General features: G+C 38.6%; 1 protein-coding gene across 13 annotated transcripts in view; it reads left to right on the top strand.

Moving 5' to 3' along the window:
* The window catches only part of Celf1 (CUGBP Elav-like family member 1), an 83375-nt gene that overhangs the window by 52431 nt on the left and 15012 nt on the right, over positions 1–15932 (top strand). For 9 of the 13 annotated variants that reach the window (XM_058583971.1, XM_058583974.1, XM_058583970.1 and 6 more), the window contains 6 exons: positions 9098–9285; positions 10983–11065; positions 11462–11510; positions 13814–13948; positions 14653–14732; positions 15198–15359. In XM_058583971.1, the coding sequence (XP_058439954.1) occupies positions 9108–9285; positions 10983–11065; positions 11462–11510; positions 13814–13948; positions 14653–14732; positions 15198–15359 (687 nt within the window). In that variant the 5' untranslated portion in view covers positions 9098–9107. The remainder of the gene's footprint in view (positions 1–9097; positions 9286–10982; positions 11066–11461; positions 11511–13813; positions 13949–14652; positions 14733–15197; positions 15360–15932) is intronic. The other 4 variants (XM_058583977.1, XM_058583969.1, XM_058583968.1 and 1 more) reach the window with 1 other exon arrangement.

Raw genomic sequence — 15932 nt, 5'->3', positions numbered from 1 at the left:
GAACTGCATTGTACAGAGCTAAAATGCTCACTTGATCCTGAGTTACAGGGAACCCAAATTCTGGACTTGGCAAAGAACGATCCATTTCCAATCCCCTGAGTTTGATCAAAGTCTATCTTTAAGATTTTACTCACTTTAGGCTCAAATAAATGAGCTGGAGGTTATTCAAAGCCAAAAATATCAAATGATAGATCATTCCCTAAATAACAGGTGTTAGGGGGCTGGGGTTGTGGCTCAGTGGTAGAGCACTTGCCTAGCATGTGAGAGGCACTATGTTTGATCCTCAGCACTGAATAAAAATAAATAAATAAAGGTATCCTGTCCAACTACAACCATATATATATGTGTGTATATATATATATAACAGATGTTAGTGCAAGTCTGTGAGGTTAGGTTTCCATGTGTGAATCAGTCTGACCTGGGATTAGGAATAACAAGTGTGGATAATAGCAAGATATGTTGTGGAATAATTTTGTGGGGGTCTCCAAGTTAGCCATCTTGCTCTTTTGAAATGGATCCTGTGCCTTCTCTGCAGCCTCCGAAACAATGGTAATTTTAATGTGTCTTTTATTACAGGTCTTTACTACCAAATGCTATTTGGTAGTGAAAGTACAGTATCATCATAAAAACATAGTATGTAATAAAAGGATATTTGATTCCTAGAAAGGATTTTGTGGCTCAAATTGTCTTTGCATTGTAACACTTTTTCTATATGCTTTGCCTCTGTCTGGTGTTCAGTCTCTTAGGTGCAGTTTTTTTCTCATCTTTTAAGAATTTGGACTGATTAAGTATTCCTGAGGTCTGGACCATGGATCACTGCATGAATATCACCTGAAACTTAAAAATCTAAAGAATACTTATGCTAGAGTAGGATTCAAAACTCTGTATTTTATAATTTTTTCATTTATTTATTTGTGCTGGGGATTTAACCCAGGGCCTTGTGTATGCTAGGCAAGCACTCTACCAACTGAACTATATTCCCAGCCCCTAAAACTCTGTATTTTAGTAAGTATAATGTGTAGTTTTCATGGACACTACAGTTTGAAACTAATGGCCTTAATACAGGGATTATGAGTTAGAATTAACTGAGAATGGAGTGTCAATATTTTCCCAGTGCATTTGCATCTGTTTTAGTCCTCCATTTTCACCAAAACTTTTTTAGATTAACTGGGCTTAGGCTGTTGCTTCTGTGTTAAGGAAGAGGAAACCAGTTGAGAGAGAGACCCAGTTGGCTCGTTTTAGAATAACTGATATCAATTTTTGGCCTAAAATACAAGTTTAATGACACCTTTTTAAAAATTTTTGCTCACTGGATAGGTTACCCGTCAACTGTTCCCATTGTCACAAGTCCTTGGGCCCACTCCCACAGGAATAGTACACAAAACCACCACAAAGACAGTAAGGTGCCTTCAAGAAGAAAGTGTTGTTTTGTTGCTTGGGGTTGAACCCAGGGCCTCATGCATGCTAGGCGAGCATTCTACCACCATGAACTTCCCTAACACCAGAAGAAGGTTCTTGAGGATGATGTGTGCTCACAATCTCTCTTGGATTCTCTTTTTTCTCAGTAAAGCACTACTTTAGCTGTAAGCTAAATTGGAGTTTTTATTGCTGAAATGATTTTGTTGGAAATATAATAGAGCTTGTGTCTTAATTCAGAATTCCTTTACAATAAAGAAGCAATGAAGGAGCTCTAGAAGCTTCTGGAAGCCTGGGCCCTTGTTCCTTTCTTTTTTATAATCAATATCATTGATTCTACTTTGGTAACTCTTAAGCTTCTTACTTTTCTTACACCCTAGGATATGGATAGTTTCCAAAAGTTATATCTCAAGCCTTTTTTTTCCCCCCCAGCTCTCCCACTGCTCAAAGGAGCACTGATCTATTTCTCTGCTTCTCAGATCTATGACTTTTTATAAAAACTAGTGGAGTGGAGGATGGGATAAGGGAGAGGGAAGAAGGGGGGAAAATTTTTTAAAAATTAGAAAAAATGCCTTGTGGTGGGGATGTGGCTCAAGCGGTAGCGCACTCGCTTGGCATGCGTGCGGCCCGGGTTCGATCCTCAGCACCACATACAAAGAAAGATGTTGTGTCTGCCGAGAACTTAAATAAATAAATATTTAAAAATTCTCTCTTACACTCTCTTTAAAAAAAAAAAAAGAAAGAAAAAGAAAAAAATGCCTTGTGCTGGTAAGAATATATCACAATGAAGCCCACTGTTAATATATAATTCATCAATAAAAAGAAAAAAGAAGAATTAAAACAGCCTATCAGACATTTCCATCAGAAGTCTTCCTCTCAAAAAACAATGTCCCAAAGTGCCTGAACTAGAACCCAAGTTATACTGACCTCTTCTTCCTCACCTCCAACTCTTCTCAAGTCTATTTTTTCCCTTTCTAATGTACGCTATCTCACTCCTCCCCTCTGCGCTTGGACCTTATCAATTTTTCATCACCCTTTAGGCTTTCATTTCTCATGCCATATAATGCTTCCCGGTTGCCTAGTCCATTTGGCTTAAATGCCTCCACACACCTTCCCCCTCCTCCAAATAAAGTAAAACCATATTTGTCACATATTTCACAGAATTTTTCTACATTTGTTAAAGGATTCTTAGAGTATTATAGTTGTGTCCTTTGACTTTTGCAGTGCCATTGTCTCCAGGGTAGGTATTGCTCAGTTTTTTTTTTTTTTTTTTTTTTTTTTTTTTAGAGCTCAGTAGTGGGTAGAATCTGGCACTATAGAAAGAACTTGGAAAGTACAGTTCATCTATCTACCCTTTGAGGATTTTGTTTTGTTTGGGTAGTAGATGATTGCAAAGATAAGATGGACAGATTTTCTTTTACCTCAGGGGGAAAGGCTGAAAACCTTCAAATGCATGTAGTTGTGCTGTTATTGGATGTGAACTTAAAAACCTATGTGAACTGGGCATATAGCTGTAATCCCAGAGGTTAGGGAGCTGAGGCAGGAAGATCGCAAGTTCAAAGCCAGCCTCAGCAACTTAGAGAGGCCCTAACTCAGTGAGACTCTGTCTTTAAATAAAATACAAAAAAAGGGTTTGGGATGTGGCTCAGTGGTTAACTGCTCCTGAGTTAAGTCCCTGGTACCCCCCCAAAACAAAAAACAAAACAAAACAAAAAAACAACACCCTATGCCAGTAGCATTAACGTTATATCCCACATGACAGAAAGGTCTTCCTTATCCAAATAAAAATTACCTTTTTTATAGAATATACAAATATTCTGTCTTGTTCTCACTAGAGAACATGTGGAAAGAAACCTGGACCTGGGTTTCTGGGGTCCTTTTATTTGCATGCATCTCTCTCTCAGTTTTTTCACAGCCCAGTATGTGAGCCATGGGGATCTATCTGGTGGTGGGTAGTAAGTAGAATCTGGAATGTAGTGAGTGTTATGCCTGTAGGAGGTGGAGCAATTGGTTGCTCTCCGAAAATTTTCTGTGTGAATAATGAGTAAAGAGAAATAAAAAGTTAACGAGAGAGTGGCAAAATAAATAATGAAAGATCTCAGAAATTTTATGGATTTATTTAGCACTGGGGATTGAGTCCAGGGGCATTTAACCACTGAGCCACACCTCCAGTTCTTTTCATTTTTTATTTTGAGATAGGGTCTCACTAAATTACTTAGCACCTTGCTAAGTTGGCAAGGCTGGTGTTGAACTTGTGGTCCTCCTGCCTCAGCCTCCTCAGTAGCTGGGATTACAGGCATGTGCCACTGCATCCAGCCAGAAATTATTTTTAAACAGGTATAAAGGTCATATTTGTTAACCCTTTGGCTGAAAGGAGGACAGATCAGATACCCACTCAAGTTGACATATACCAAGGGATTTTTGAAGGATGCATGTCTAGTAGAGTATAATGTTAATTAGGAGCTCTGCATCTGGAAGACCTGGAAACCCCATGTATCTCACCCCAGGATACATGTTCCGCTCACTTTGCATGTGCTGCTGCTTCTACTCTTTACCCGACTTATAACTTCAGTTTACATTATGGCTTGGCTTTGCTGTCATCCTTCCATCCTGTCTTAGGGTATGGAATTCACATACCATAAAAGTTACCCTTTAAAAATGATTTTTTTAAAAAGTAGGTTTTTAAAGTGCATTTATAAAGTTTTAAAGTATATTCACAAATTCAGCTCTAATTTCATTCTCATCACCCCCGAAGCCCTAAACCCATTAGTAATACTAATGTAAAAATCATTAATTTTCCCTCCTTTTTTATTTTTATTTTTTTTAAATATTTATTTATTTATTTGGTTGGTTAGTTAGTTTTCGTCGGACACAACATCTTTGTATGTGGTGCTGAGGATCGAACCCGGGCCGCAGGCATGCCAGGCGAGCGCGCTACCACTTGAGCCACATCCCCAGCCCCCTCTTTTTTTTTGTACTAGGGATTGAACCCAGAAGCACTTTACCACTGAACTATATCCCAGTTCTTTTCATTTTTTATTTTTGAGACAGGGACATGGTATATTACTGAAGCTGATTTGAACTTGTGATCCTCCTGGCCTCAGTTTCCTGAGTTGCTGGGATTACAGGTGTGCATCTCTTTGTACAGCCTCACTCCCCTTTTCTTCCCATCCCCCGTTCCTTGAAACCACTAATGTATTTTCTGTCTATACATTTGCCTGTGCTAGACATTTCATGTAAATGGAACCACATAATACACGTTATTTGCTCTCTGCTTCTGCTGCTAGAAGCAGAAACAAAAAGATGGGGGTTGCTGCCATGCCTTTCCTTTCCACCTTCTCTTCTCCCTTCACTGTTGTAGAGCCTGATTTTCCTACATCAGGGCTGGCACTACTACCACAGAAGATAAGAATTTTCATAGTCTTGCCTCTTAGAAATAACAGGGACACTATAAACACATCTCCGGGGGCTGCTAAATTCACTGGCTCTTAAAGGGGCATAATAAATACACATAATCCTCACTCTGTATATTCCATGGAGTGAGGAGATAGGCACAAATTTGAGAATGTATCTATTGAGAATATATCTAGTGATGTGTATAGAGTAAATTGGTGATGTGGAATTCTAGGCAGTATCATACTCAAGAGTCTTATCTCCAGTAGCTTTTTTATTCTATGATTACTTTGAACCTTAACAACATGTATACTGAAAGTATGTGGAAGAGGAGAATGGAAAGCATTATTGCTCATCTCTTCATCCAGTTGAGAAAGTTTGTGATTGTTTATACTCTGTGCGTGTACAGGTTTGCATGTGGTTGGTTCTCTCTCTCAGTATGTCTATAGCCTGTAATACTAATATAAAAATCATTAATTTTCCTATATCGTCTCTTTTTATCTTGGTGTCACCTTTATTTTATTTATTTATTTATTTTTATGTGGTGCTGTGGATCGAACCCAGCACCTTGTACGTGCTAGGCAAGTGCTTTACCACTGAGCCACAACCCTAGCCCATCTCTTTCATTTTTTTTTTTTTAAACAGCACCCGGTACATTATTTTTTTTTTCTATTTATTTTTCAGTTTTTGGTGGACACAACATCTTTATTTTATTTTTATGTGGTGCTGAGGATCGAACCCAGCACCCCGCACATGCCAGGCAAGCGTGTTACCGCTTAAGCCATATCCCCAGCCCCTCTTTCATTTTTAACTCATGAACTCCCAAGAAAATACTGTGTTTTTCTTACTCAGATGTATACCACATCAACCAAAGTATAAGTAAGTGCCCAGTATTTATTGGAGGAAGGTATAAGTCAGTACCCCAGCTGCATAATATTCACAGCATCGTGAGCCTGTATGATTTGCTGCATCTGGGCAGTGCTTATCAAATTGGTGAGCCATCTCATTTCTCACACCCTTGTAAAATAAAATGAAAACGATCAACACATGAGCTTTTATTTTGTATTTATTATCATTAGATTGAATAACATCTAAAATGTCTCACCAATTTTTATTAAAAATTTTCTGAAGGATTAATTTGAGGATTATTTCTGTTCCTTGGACCTAGCTTTGAATAACACTGCTCTAGGGGATTCTTCTGACTGTTGAGTTGGCATATCAAGGTGGAAGGGTGGTTCATAGAGTAGGTGGACTTTAAGAAATAGAGATTTGGAGAGTAAAAGAGGAGAAAATGAGGACACATGTCTAGAATCCTGAGTCTTCATTGATTTTGAATAAACTATTACATTGTCTTTCCCTTTGCACTAAATGATGATGTAGAAAATTTAGAAATAACACACAAACACAGAAGCAAAGGACAAACCAGGAGATTCTGCCTACAGTGTAATACAAATTAATAAATTCCTGCCTAGAGCTGGGGTTGTGGCTCAGTGGTAGAGCACTTGCCTGGCATGTGTGAGGCACTGGGTTCAATCCTCAGCACCACATTAAAATAAAGACCTATCAACAACTAAAAAAACAAAACAACAAACTCCTGCCTCTTTCGAAATAGCTACTAGCTTCCTTATCATTTCAATATATTTGAGCACCGTTGGGATTCTCTGTTATCCCTCCCTAGAATAGAAATATGAAGAAAGAATAGCAATATTTAATAAAATGCTATTAAAACTAGTAATTAAAGTTGTTCAGGGCAGTTTATAGGGAATGACACCCATTGTGGTTTCACTATTCATGGGGCTGTTTTCATCAGTGTAGCCCGGTTTCTTTTGGAACATTAAAATTAAACTTCTAAAAGCAGTTACATTATATTTTTGCAGTGACTTCCAGTACATGGGGTGGGTTTTTTGTTTGTTTTGTTTTTTCTTCCGTGTGTGTGTGTGTGTGTGTGTTATTTAGTTATATTTGGTACCAGGGATTGAACTCAGGGGTGCTTAACCACTGAACCACATCCCCAGCCCCCTGCCTTTTTGGTGGGGGGATACCAGGGATTGAACTCAGGGGTACGCAACCATTGAACCACATCCCCCCAAGCCCTTTTTTGTATTTTATTTAGAGACAGATACTCATCAAGTTTCTTAGTACCTCACTTTTGCTGAGGCTGTCTTTGAACTTGCGATCATTCTATTTTGAAACAGGGTCTTGCTAAGATGCTTAGGGTCTCACCAAGTTGCCCAGGCTGACCTCAGATTTACAGTCTTCTTCCCTCAGCCTCCAGAGTTGCTGGGATTACAGGCATGCACCACTGTGCCTGGCCAACATATAGTTTTAAAGTAACAGAGTTTAAAAACAAAAACAAAGGTGCTTTGGTCCTGTGGCAATCAAATAATCATAAGATATGATTGCTTCTTTTAAATTTGAGAGTCCTCTTTGTGTACAACACTCATTTTGGCAGGTTTAATTGCTTAAACAGGGAATTGTGATGAGTAACAAGAAATTCCTCCCATCCTACATCTGAATGCTAACTTTGAACCAGGCCCCATGCCAGGTGTGCTATAAGAATGAATAGGAAATAAGAACCTTTCCTGCCTTGAAGGAGCTGACAGTCCTTGGGAAAGGTGAATACAGGCAGATAATGCAAAAAAAAAAAAAAAAAAGCTGTTAAATATATATAGTAAAGATGGAAATTTAGTGCTGTTGAGTCCTAGGATGCACCTAACTAGTTATCCTGCAAGAATATGGGGAATCTTCACAGATGTAGGAACAAGAGTTGATCTACAAGTCATTTATAGTATTTGACATTTAGTTAGTGCTAGATTACTAGCAAAGGGGATGTGAGAATAAACCCTGTGGGTGTTCAGTTATATGAGATTTAGCATTTATTAAAAGAGGTTGAAGTACTTTTATAGATTCAGCATTCTTAAGGATCTTCAAATACTATTCAGAAGATAACAGTGGTAGAAAAACTTATAAAGAAAACTAGCATTTTATTTAAGATTGGGTATTGGAACCTGAAAAATTGAATATAAACTACATAGTTTCTGGATTAAGCAGTAAATACTAAAAGGAAAGCTGACCCAGGTAGTTTTTTTTTTTTTTTAAATTTAAATTGTTAATAATTTGGAAGAAAGACCTCCAAACAGTGGTAGGAGGACTTTGAAATAGATGGTTCCTTTTTTTTTTTTTTTAAAGTGGTCCTGAGGATCAAACCCAGGTCTTATGCATGATAGGCAAGCAAGAACTCTACCTCTGAGCCACATCCCCAGCCCTTGAGTTGGAAATATTTATAGAACAAGAAACCCCCTAGGTTCTTGGCAGTGGTAGGAGTAGAAGTGAAGATAGGAAAACAAGAGTGTTACTAGTTTGATGTAGTAGGATGCAGGAGGAATTTATGGACTTTAAAATGGTTGCAGTTGGTAAGCAAGTCCAACTTGCAGGAAGAGTACTATGCTCGGTAACTTCGGAAAAGGCTAGGATGATAGCAGCTTTGTTTATATTACAATCACTTTTGGAAATTTAAGATGCAGAGCTTTGTTTTGGTCCAGGAACTCAAGAGCAGTAGGATTAAGCATAAGACAGCCAGCTTTCTCCCTTCTTCCATCCTTTCCTTCATATTGAACCCAGGGGTGCCTTCTTTATATTTTAAGACAGGGCCTCACTGTGCTACATAGATCTTCACTACATTGCTGAGTCTGGCTTTGAACTGGCGATCCTCCTGCCTCAGCCTCCCAAACCTCTGGGATTAAAGGCCTTTGTGCCCAGCTTTGAATTCTGGTGTCTAGTCAGTTCTAGTTTCAGCCTTAGAAATCAGGTGCTTCTGTTTTAACATCTCCTGAAAGAAGACTTTACCTGACATTTTATACTTTGAAGAGTCCTTACTTGTATCTGTAACGAATAGGCTTTTGTTATTTTATGGACATTTTAAAAATGCTTCTGTTTAACTATGCTTAAATGTTATTAAAACTTGATTTTGCTTTAGGAACTTTACCTGGTAAGTTCCTCTGAGAAATGTCATGCTAGACCAAATATAAGTGATGTTTCAGTTCCTAGGTTTTAACAATCTAGGGGGTCCTAATCAGAGCATTGACTTAAGTTTGGCATCTAATGTAATGGGTTAGCCATGTTGAGGGTGGACCAGTGAGCTCTAGTAAGTTGAATAGAGGTAGTGAACAAAGTAGAATTTTTTTCCTCGTGCTTTTTCATAATGTAGTTGAGATCTCTGAAGAAAAGATAACTCCCTCCTGAAAGAACTTGAATATATAATAGAAATTTCATTTTTATCTCAATGTAGCTCCAAGAAAATGAACGGCACCCTGGACCACCCAGATCAACCAGATCTTGATGCTATTAAGATGTTTGTGGGCCAGGTTCCGAGGACCTGGTCTGAGAAAGACTTAAGGGAACTCTTCGAACAGTATGGTGCTGTCTATGAAATCAACGTCCTAAGGGATAGGAGCCAAAACCCTCCTCAGAGCAAAGGTGAGGGCTTTGGGTTTTTACATGTAAGTCCCACCATGTGCCTTTTATCTCTCATTGCCAGAATGCTTCTGTGATCATTTAGGGGGAAAGACTGTCCTTTTATTAGGAGATCTATTTTCCAATGCAAACACATTAAATAGCTTATAAATAATATTAAGGTAACATCATGAGAATAATTTGAATTTTAGGTCTGTGCTCTTCTTTGTGAGAACTCTAAATTCAAGAGACAGATCTGTGTGAGTGTCTCATTTGATCTTGGAATGGAGTGACAAAAATAAAAGTCAACCAGCCACGTAAATTTTTTTTAGTGCTCTGACTTGAGTAAGCTGAAAGATATTGTCCATGTACCCAAGGATTTCTTGTTAGTATTATAGAGGCCATTCAGGAAGAACTTGTTTAGGTAACTTGTTTGTTGTGGCTTATAAATGCAGAGGGGAAAAAAAAAATGGCTACCAGAAATACCAGCAGAATGAACATAAGACTGATGGTAGATGGGCATTAGATTTGCTTTATATACACAGACATGTTCTTATTTTCCAAATGATCAATTTCAGAGTAATTTTTTGTGAAAGCTATTCTGTAGTGCAAATGCAAGCAAGCATGATTGTCATGTTTGAAACTAGCTTACTATATCATAGGATCTTGGAGCAGAGGAATTATTTCTCTTTGTGACATAGTTAACAAAAATATAAAGTATTGTAGTTTTTGAAAATGACTGGCAATATAACATTCAGTAATTTTAAATCTTAATTAACTACACCATGATTTCAAAAAAAATCTGTTTTTGTATTTTGGCTGTACTGGGGATTGAACCCGGGATGCATACTAGGCAAGCACTTTTCCACTGACTGAGTTATATCCCTAGCTACTCTGTATTGTATTTCATGGGAATATGGGAGCATCAGAACATTGAAGCCCAAGATTTCCAAGATATACCTTCCCATCCTCCAATAAAAACAAAGAACAAAATTTATAGATTTACAGACAGCATCAAGTGCTATTAAAAGCTTAATTATATTTAATGAGAACTAAGAGTCCCCTTGCCCCCCTCCCCCCACCAAAAAATGTTAAGGGGTCCTTGCTCTTAAGTCATTTTAGAATTTAATGAATGTTTGAGGCATGTGGTAGCTACTGGAGATGATGTAGGGAGAATGACTTGACTTATTCTGAGAGTGTAAGGAGAGGAGTTCTAGCAAACTACAAGCTTTAGGAGTATGGGTTCCTGCCTGTCTGATTTGTATCTAAGTCTTCTTGCCCAGCTTACTACCCAGAGCTCCCAGTAGGGTGGGTTAAGGGAATGGATATTACCTTTGTAAGGCAAGCTATCTTTCCAGGGTTGTTGCACAGGCAACTAAATAGAAGACTTATTTAATATTATTATTAGGAGACTAAATGAAGGAAATAATTAAAAAATAATTCCAGGGCTGGGGTTGTGGCTCACTAGTGGAACACTTGCCTCACATGCGTGAGCCCTGGGTTTGATCCTCAGCACCACATAAAAATAAATAAGTATAAATATTTAAAAAAAAAAAAAAAATCCCAGTGCCCTAGGTTCTCCTTCTCTCTCTCCTTGCCAGTTTTACTAGACCGAGCCTCCTCTTAAAAGTTTCACCCTGTCAATGGAAGGAAGAAGTGCTTTAAGAATTGTCAGTTTTCAAAGCACTAGTTTGATTCTGTAAAATCTTGGTTAATTGCAGGGTGCTGTTTTGTTACATTTTACACCCGTAAAGCTGCATTAGAAGCGCAGAACGCTCTTCACAACATGAAGGTCCTCCCAGGGGTAAGACAACTTCTAATACATGACACTGGTAGTTTTGATGCATAGGACATGGTTATACATACCAGGAACACCCTGAAAATCATTTTGGGGATAAGCTAGTTGCTGTGGAATTTAATGTAAAGGAGTACTTAAAAGGAGCATTTCAAAGAAAATTAGACTGAAAGTAGTTCTCTTACAACCAGTAGTCTTGGATATTTTGACTACCTGACTCATGTTCTTTCTATTCTTACATTTTGCCAGAAAAGATCATGAGGCAGACATGTGTTCAGAGAGAACTCTTATGGCCCTAGTTTTGGCATGTCTTTTAGAGTCTTCATTTATATTTTTTAATGCATCAGTATGTATGTATGTATGCATGTACAGATACTCAATAACATTCATGGTATGACTTTTTAGATGCATCATCCTATACAGATGAAGCCTGCCGACAGCGAAAAGAACAATGGTAAGAAAGCATACCAAATTTTTCCATTATTTCTTTCTACTTCATTTGCTGTTCTTATGTTCTCTAGATTGAATTGTGCTCCAAGAAACCTAATTTGTCATTGTTTGTTTGTTTTTCCCTTGTAAAATAAGTATAAATAAAGAGATGAGAGGGCTGGGGTGTGGCTTAGTCTGTGATAGAGCACTTGCCTAACACATGTGAGGCCCTGGATTCGATCCTCAGCACTGCATGAAAAATAAAAATAAAATAAAGGAATTATGTCCATCTACAACTAAAAATATTTTTAAAAAATAAATGAGACTGGATTTAAAAGTAGGATATCAAAGTAGGGTTGACTGGAAAACATTACAATAACATATTAGAATGATCTGGAATGTCCTTCAAAAATATAATTTCTTATGGGCAGGAAAGGGGAAAATGAACAAATTGTGAAGGAGAACTTAATTTTCTTGAATATCAGAGTTTCCTCAGCTGGCACTCAACAAGGATAAGGCCATGTTCAGCTCTCTCATCAAAATCCCAGTGGGAAGAAGCTGGACAAATTTCAGTCCTCTGGCGTGTCTCGGGCATGTCTGGAGATGCACTCAGACCCCAACCCTCAGCTGTAGGAGCTGAATGTCACAGGAGCCATAGAAATTGAAGTTGGTGAGCTGGGGCTGTAGCTCAGTGGTAGAGCTTTGGCCTAGCATATAGGAGGCATTAGGGTCAGTCATTACCATATAAAAATAAATAAAGATTGTGTTCATCTCCAACAAAGAAAAAAAAGAAATTGAAGTTTCTCAATTTAAATCTTTCCAGAAAATCTAAGTGAAGCCAGGTACAGTGGCACACACCTGTAATTTCAAGGATTTAGGAGACTGAGGCAGGAAGATCACAAGTTGGAGGCCAGCCTTAACAACTTACCAAAATCTGTCTCAAAATTAAAAGGGCTGGAGATTTAGCTCCATGGTAGAATGCCCCTGGGAATAGAAAATCCAAGTAGTACATGAATTTGAGAAAAAGTTCAGTGGTAAATCTTTGATCTTTTTATATATGTATATAAAAAGATGTTGATGGACTTTTTATTTTATTAATTTATTTATATGCAGTGCTCAGAATCAAACCCTGGGCCTCACACATGCTAGGCAAGTGCCCTACCACAGAGCCACAACTCCAGGCCACCTTAATTTGGCCTTACCCAACTTGAAATAGCTGAATGAAAATAAGCAAAAGAGTCATGGGTAGCTGGGAGTGGTGGTGCAAGCCTGTAATCCCAGCAGCTCCGGAGGCTGAGGTAGGAGGATCACAAGTTTAAAGCCATCTGCAATGGCAAGGCCCTAAGCAACTCAGTGAGACCCTTTCTAAATAAAATACAAAATAGGGCTAGGGATGTGGCTCAGGGCTCAGTGGTCGAGTGCTCCTGAGTTCAATCCCTGGTACCCCCTGCCCCCCAAAAAAGAGTCATGGGTGGTGTAATCCTTGTGGACTTGGACTTACCAAATGAAATTGTAAGCAGGAGAATCTGCATGAAACTGGATGGCAGCTGGCTCATAATTTCATTTGGACAAAGCATAGTAGCACAGAGCAGAGCACAAGGTCAAAACTTATTTATTCGTTCATTCATTTACGTGCTTGGGATTGAATCCAGTGGCAGTTGACCACTGAGCTACATCCCCAGTCCATCATAAAAATGTTTTATTTTGAGACAGCGCCTTACCAAGTTGCCAAGCTGGCTTCAAACTGGTGATCCTTCTGCCTCAGCCTCCTGAGTTTCTGGGATTACTGACATGCGTTTACAAGTTGAAACCTTTTTATCCTTGCTCAAAGTCAGGGGTATTAATTTTGACTTTGCAAAGTTTGAGTTTGAAACTCAAGTGCTAAAGTGAAAAAATAAAGTCCAAAAAGGTAGGTAGACAGTCTACTCACTGAAAAGTTGATCTTATTCCTCTGATCACATCAAAGTTGTGATGTTCCTCTTTCTGAAGTATTGTAGTATTTGTAGTATTGCTAGAGAGAACAAACATACCAAAGTAGTTATCTTTATTAATCAGATAAGGTAACTGACACAAATTGGTTAAGTAACTTCAACAAGAGCATGAAGCTGTTAAATTTCATCTCAGTACTTCCAGTTACATATAATTTTAAGATGTCTCTGGTTAGAAGAAATGTAGAATTATGGGGGTGGAGGGATAGTATGTCTTGGGATCTGAAATGTGGTATGAGACACAAAGCCAGGTTTCACACCCAGATGATCTAGCTCCTGAGTGTGTGCTCTACTGCATTTTAGTAATAACATTCAAGCCTTTTGTGTTTTACTCTCTTAGCAGTGGAAGACAGGAAGCTGTTTATTGGTATGATTTCCAAGAAGTGCACTGAAAATGACATCCGAGTCATGTTCTCTTCATTTGGACAGATTGAAGAGTGCCGGATATTGCGGGGACCTGATGGCCTGAGCCGAGGTGGTACAATTTAAAATATATGTGTATATATATATTTAGTTTTTAGTTTTAGTTGGACATAATACCTTCACGTTATTTATTTTTATGTGGTGCTGAGGATCAAACCCAAGACCTCGCACATACTCGGTGAGAGTGATCTACCGCTGAGCCACAACCCCAGCCCCCAAGGTGGTACAATTTTAGCTATTAAAGATAATTCTCTTAAATTTGGAGTTTCTTTTTAATTGGCCCAGTGGAAATCAGATTCCTAGCCACCATAGCCCTGTCACCATGAAGAAGTTAGGCCTGCTGCTTTGTTCTGTACATCTGGGTCCTATCAGGGTCCTCCCATGAGTTGATCCCCTTTTGTTTTCCTATCCTCCCTAAGGAGTCAAATCCTGCACTTTAGTGTCATGTATTAAAATTTTCTCATTTGGTGCTTAAAGATCTTGATACCAAAATGGAAACATTTTCTTTTCTTTCTGTGGGGAACTAGGGGATATGATTCCTTCTTTCTCTCTTTCTTTCCTATCTGTGGTACCCTGGTTTTTCATTAAATCAGTTACTGCCCTAGTGTGGCATATCTGTCTCTTCACCAACTCATTAGCCCCGCCGAAGATAGGGACCACATTTGTATCATGATAGTTGGCATCATAATAGGGGCTTAGCCAGTTGTCAATAAATGTGTAAATGAATGAATGAGTTATTGACTCTTCTCTTATCAGGTTGTGCATTTGTGACTTTTACAACAAGAGCCATGGCACAGACAGCTATCAAGGCAATGCATCAAGCACAGACCATGGAGGTAGGGAACAGATAGGTGTAAAGGGGAAATTCCTTAGCCTGTGAATACTAGGACAGTTTCAACAAAGTTCAGTTACATGTTCAGCATCCAGTTGCCCTAAAACTTAAACATATGGTTTCTTTACAGTTAATATGTTGGGGAAATAAATAAAATTAACACATTGGAGAAGGGTGTAGTGATATGCACCTGTAGTCCCCTTTACTCAGGAGCCTTGAGGCAGAAGGACGGCTTGAACTTGGAGGAGTTTGAATCCAGCCTAGGCAACATAATAAGATCCCATTTTTAAATAAACAATTAATAAAATCAACATTGGAAACAGTTGCTCTTTTAAATTGCCTTTGGTGCCAGCCTCTATCAGGAAAGTCAAGTGAAATTAGAATACAGTCTGCATATCTTCAGAAAGGAGGATTTCCCCATTCACTCAGAAGGAGGAGTTTAACGCTTTGATTTTTGGTGTTTTCGTAGGGTTGCTCATCCCCCATGGTGGTAAAATTTGCTGATACACAGAAGGACAAAGAACAGAAGAGAATGGCCCAGCAGCTCCAGCAGCAGATGCAGCAAATCAGCGCAGCATCTGTGTGGGGAAACCTTGCTGGTCTAAATACTCTTGGACCCCAGTATTTAGCAGTGAGTCTTTGTGGTTTGCTTTCTGCAGACTGTGCAAGCTCCCAGCTGTTTCTTCTTCTGCTATCCCTAGCTAACACACACAGTGGCATTTACAATTTGTGGCATATAGAGATTTTGAGTAAAAATTTAGGCAAAGTGATATTTTTTTCCTATAAATCAGGTTAGTCTGTCTCTCTTTCTTGGTCTCTCTCTGGTCTTGTGTCTTTGCTTATTTCTTGAGGCTTTTCCCACAACTAAAGTGAAATCCTAATTATCTGACTTAAGATTTAGATGTTTCCCTGTCTCCAAGAGCAAAATTCCTAAGGGAATCTTAACTACCAAGCACCATTTTTCATATATCTACCAGATGTAGAGGGGATCATTAAAATCCTTATTGAGGACTGGGGCTGTAGCTCAGTGGTAGAGCGCTTGCCTAGCATGTGCAAGGCACTGGGTTTACTCCTCAGCATCATATAAAAATAAATAAAATAAAGGCACTCTGTCTATCTACAACTACCAAAAAAAAAGTTATTATTGAATCTTAGGAGAAAGCTTGATAAATGTTTTCTTCAGTGAACTGAAAGATCAAAAGTT

This window comes from Marmota monax, unplaced genomic scaffold (assembly GCF_021218885.2).
Source record: "Marmota monax isolate L192 unplaced genomic scaffold, Marmota_monax_Labrador192_F-V1.1 WCK01_AAM20220418_F8-fsc00047, whole genome shotgun sequence".
NCBI lineage: Eukaryota > Metazoa > Chordata > Mammalia > Rodentia > Sciuridae > Marmota > Marmota monax.
The sequence above is the reverse complement of the archived record's forward strand: the minus strand, read 5'-3'. Positions and strand labels throughout refer to the sequence as shown.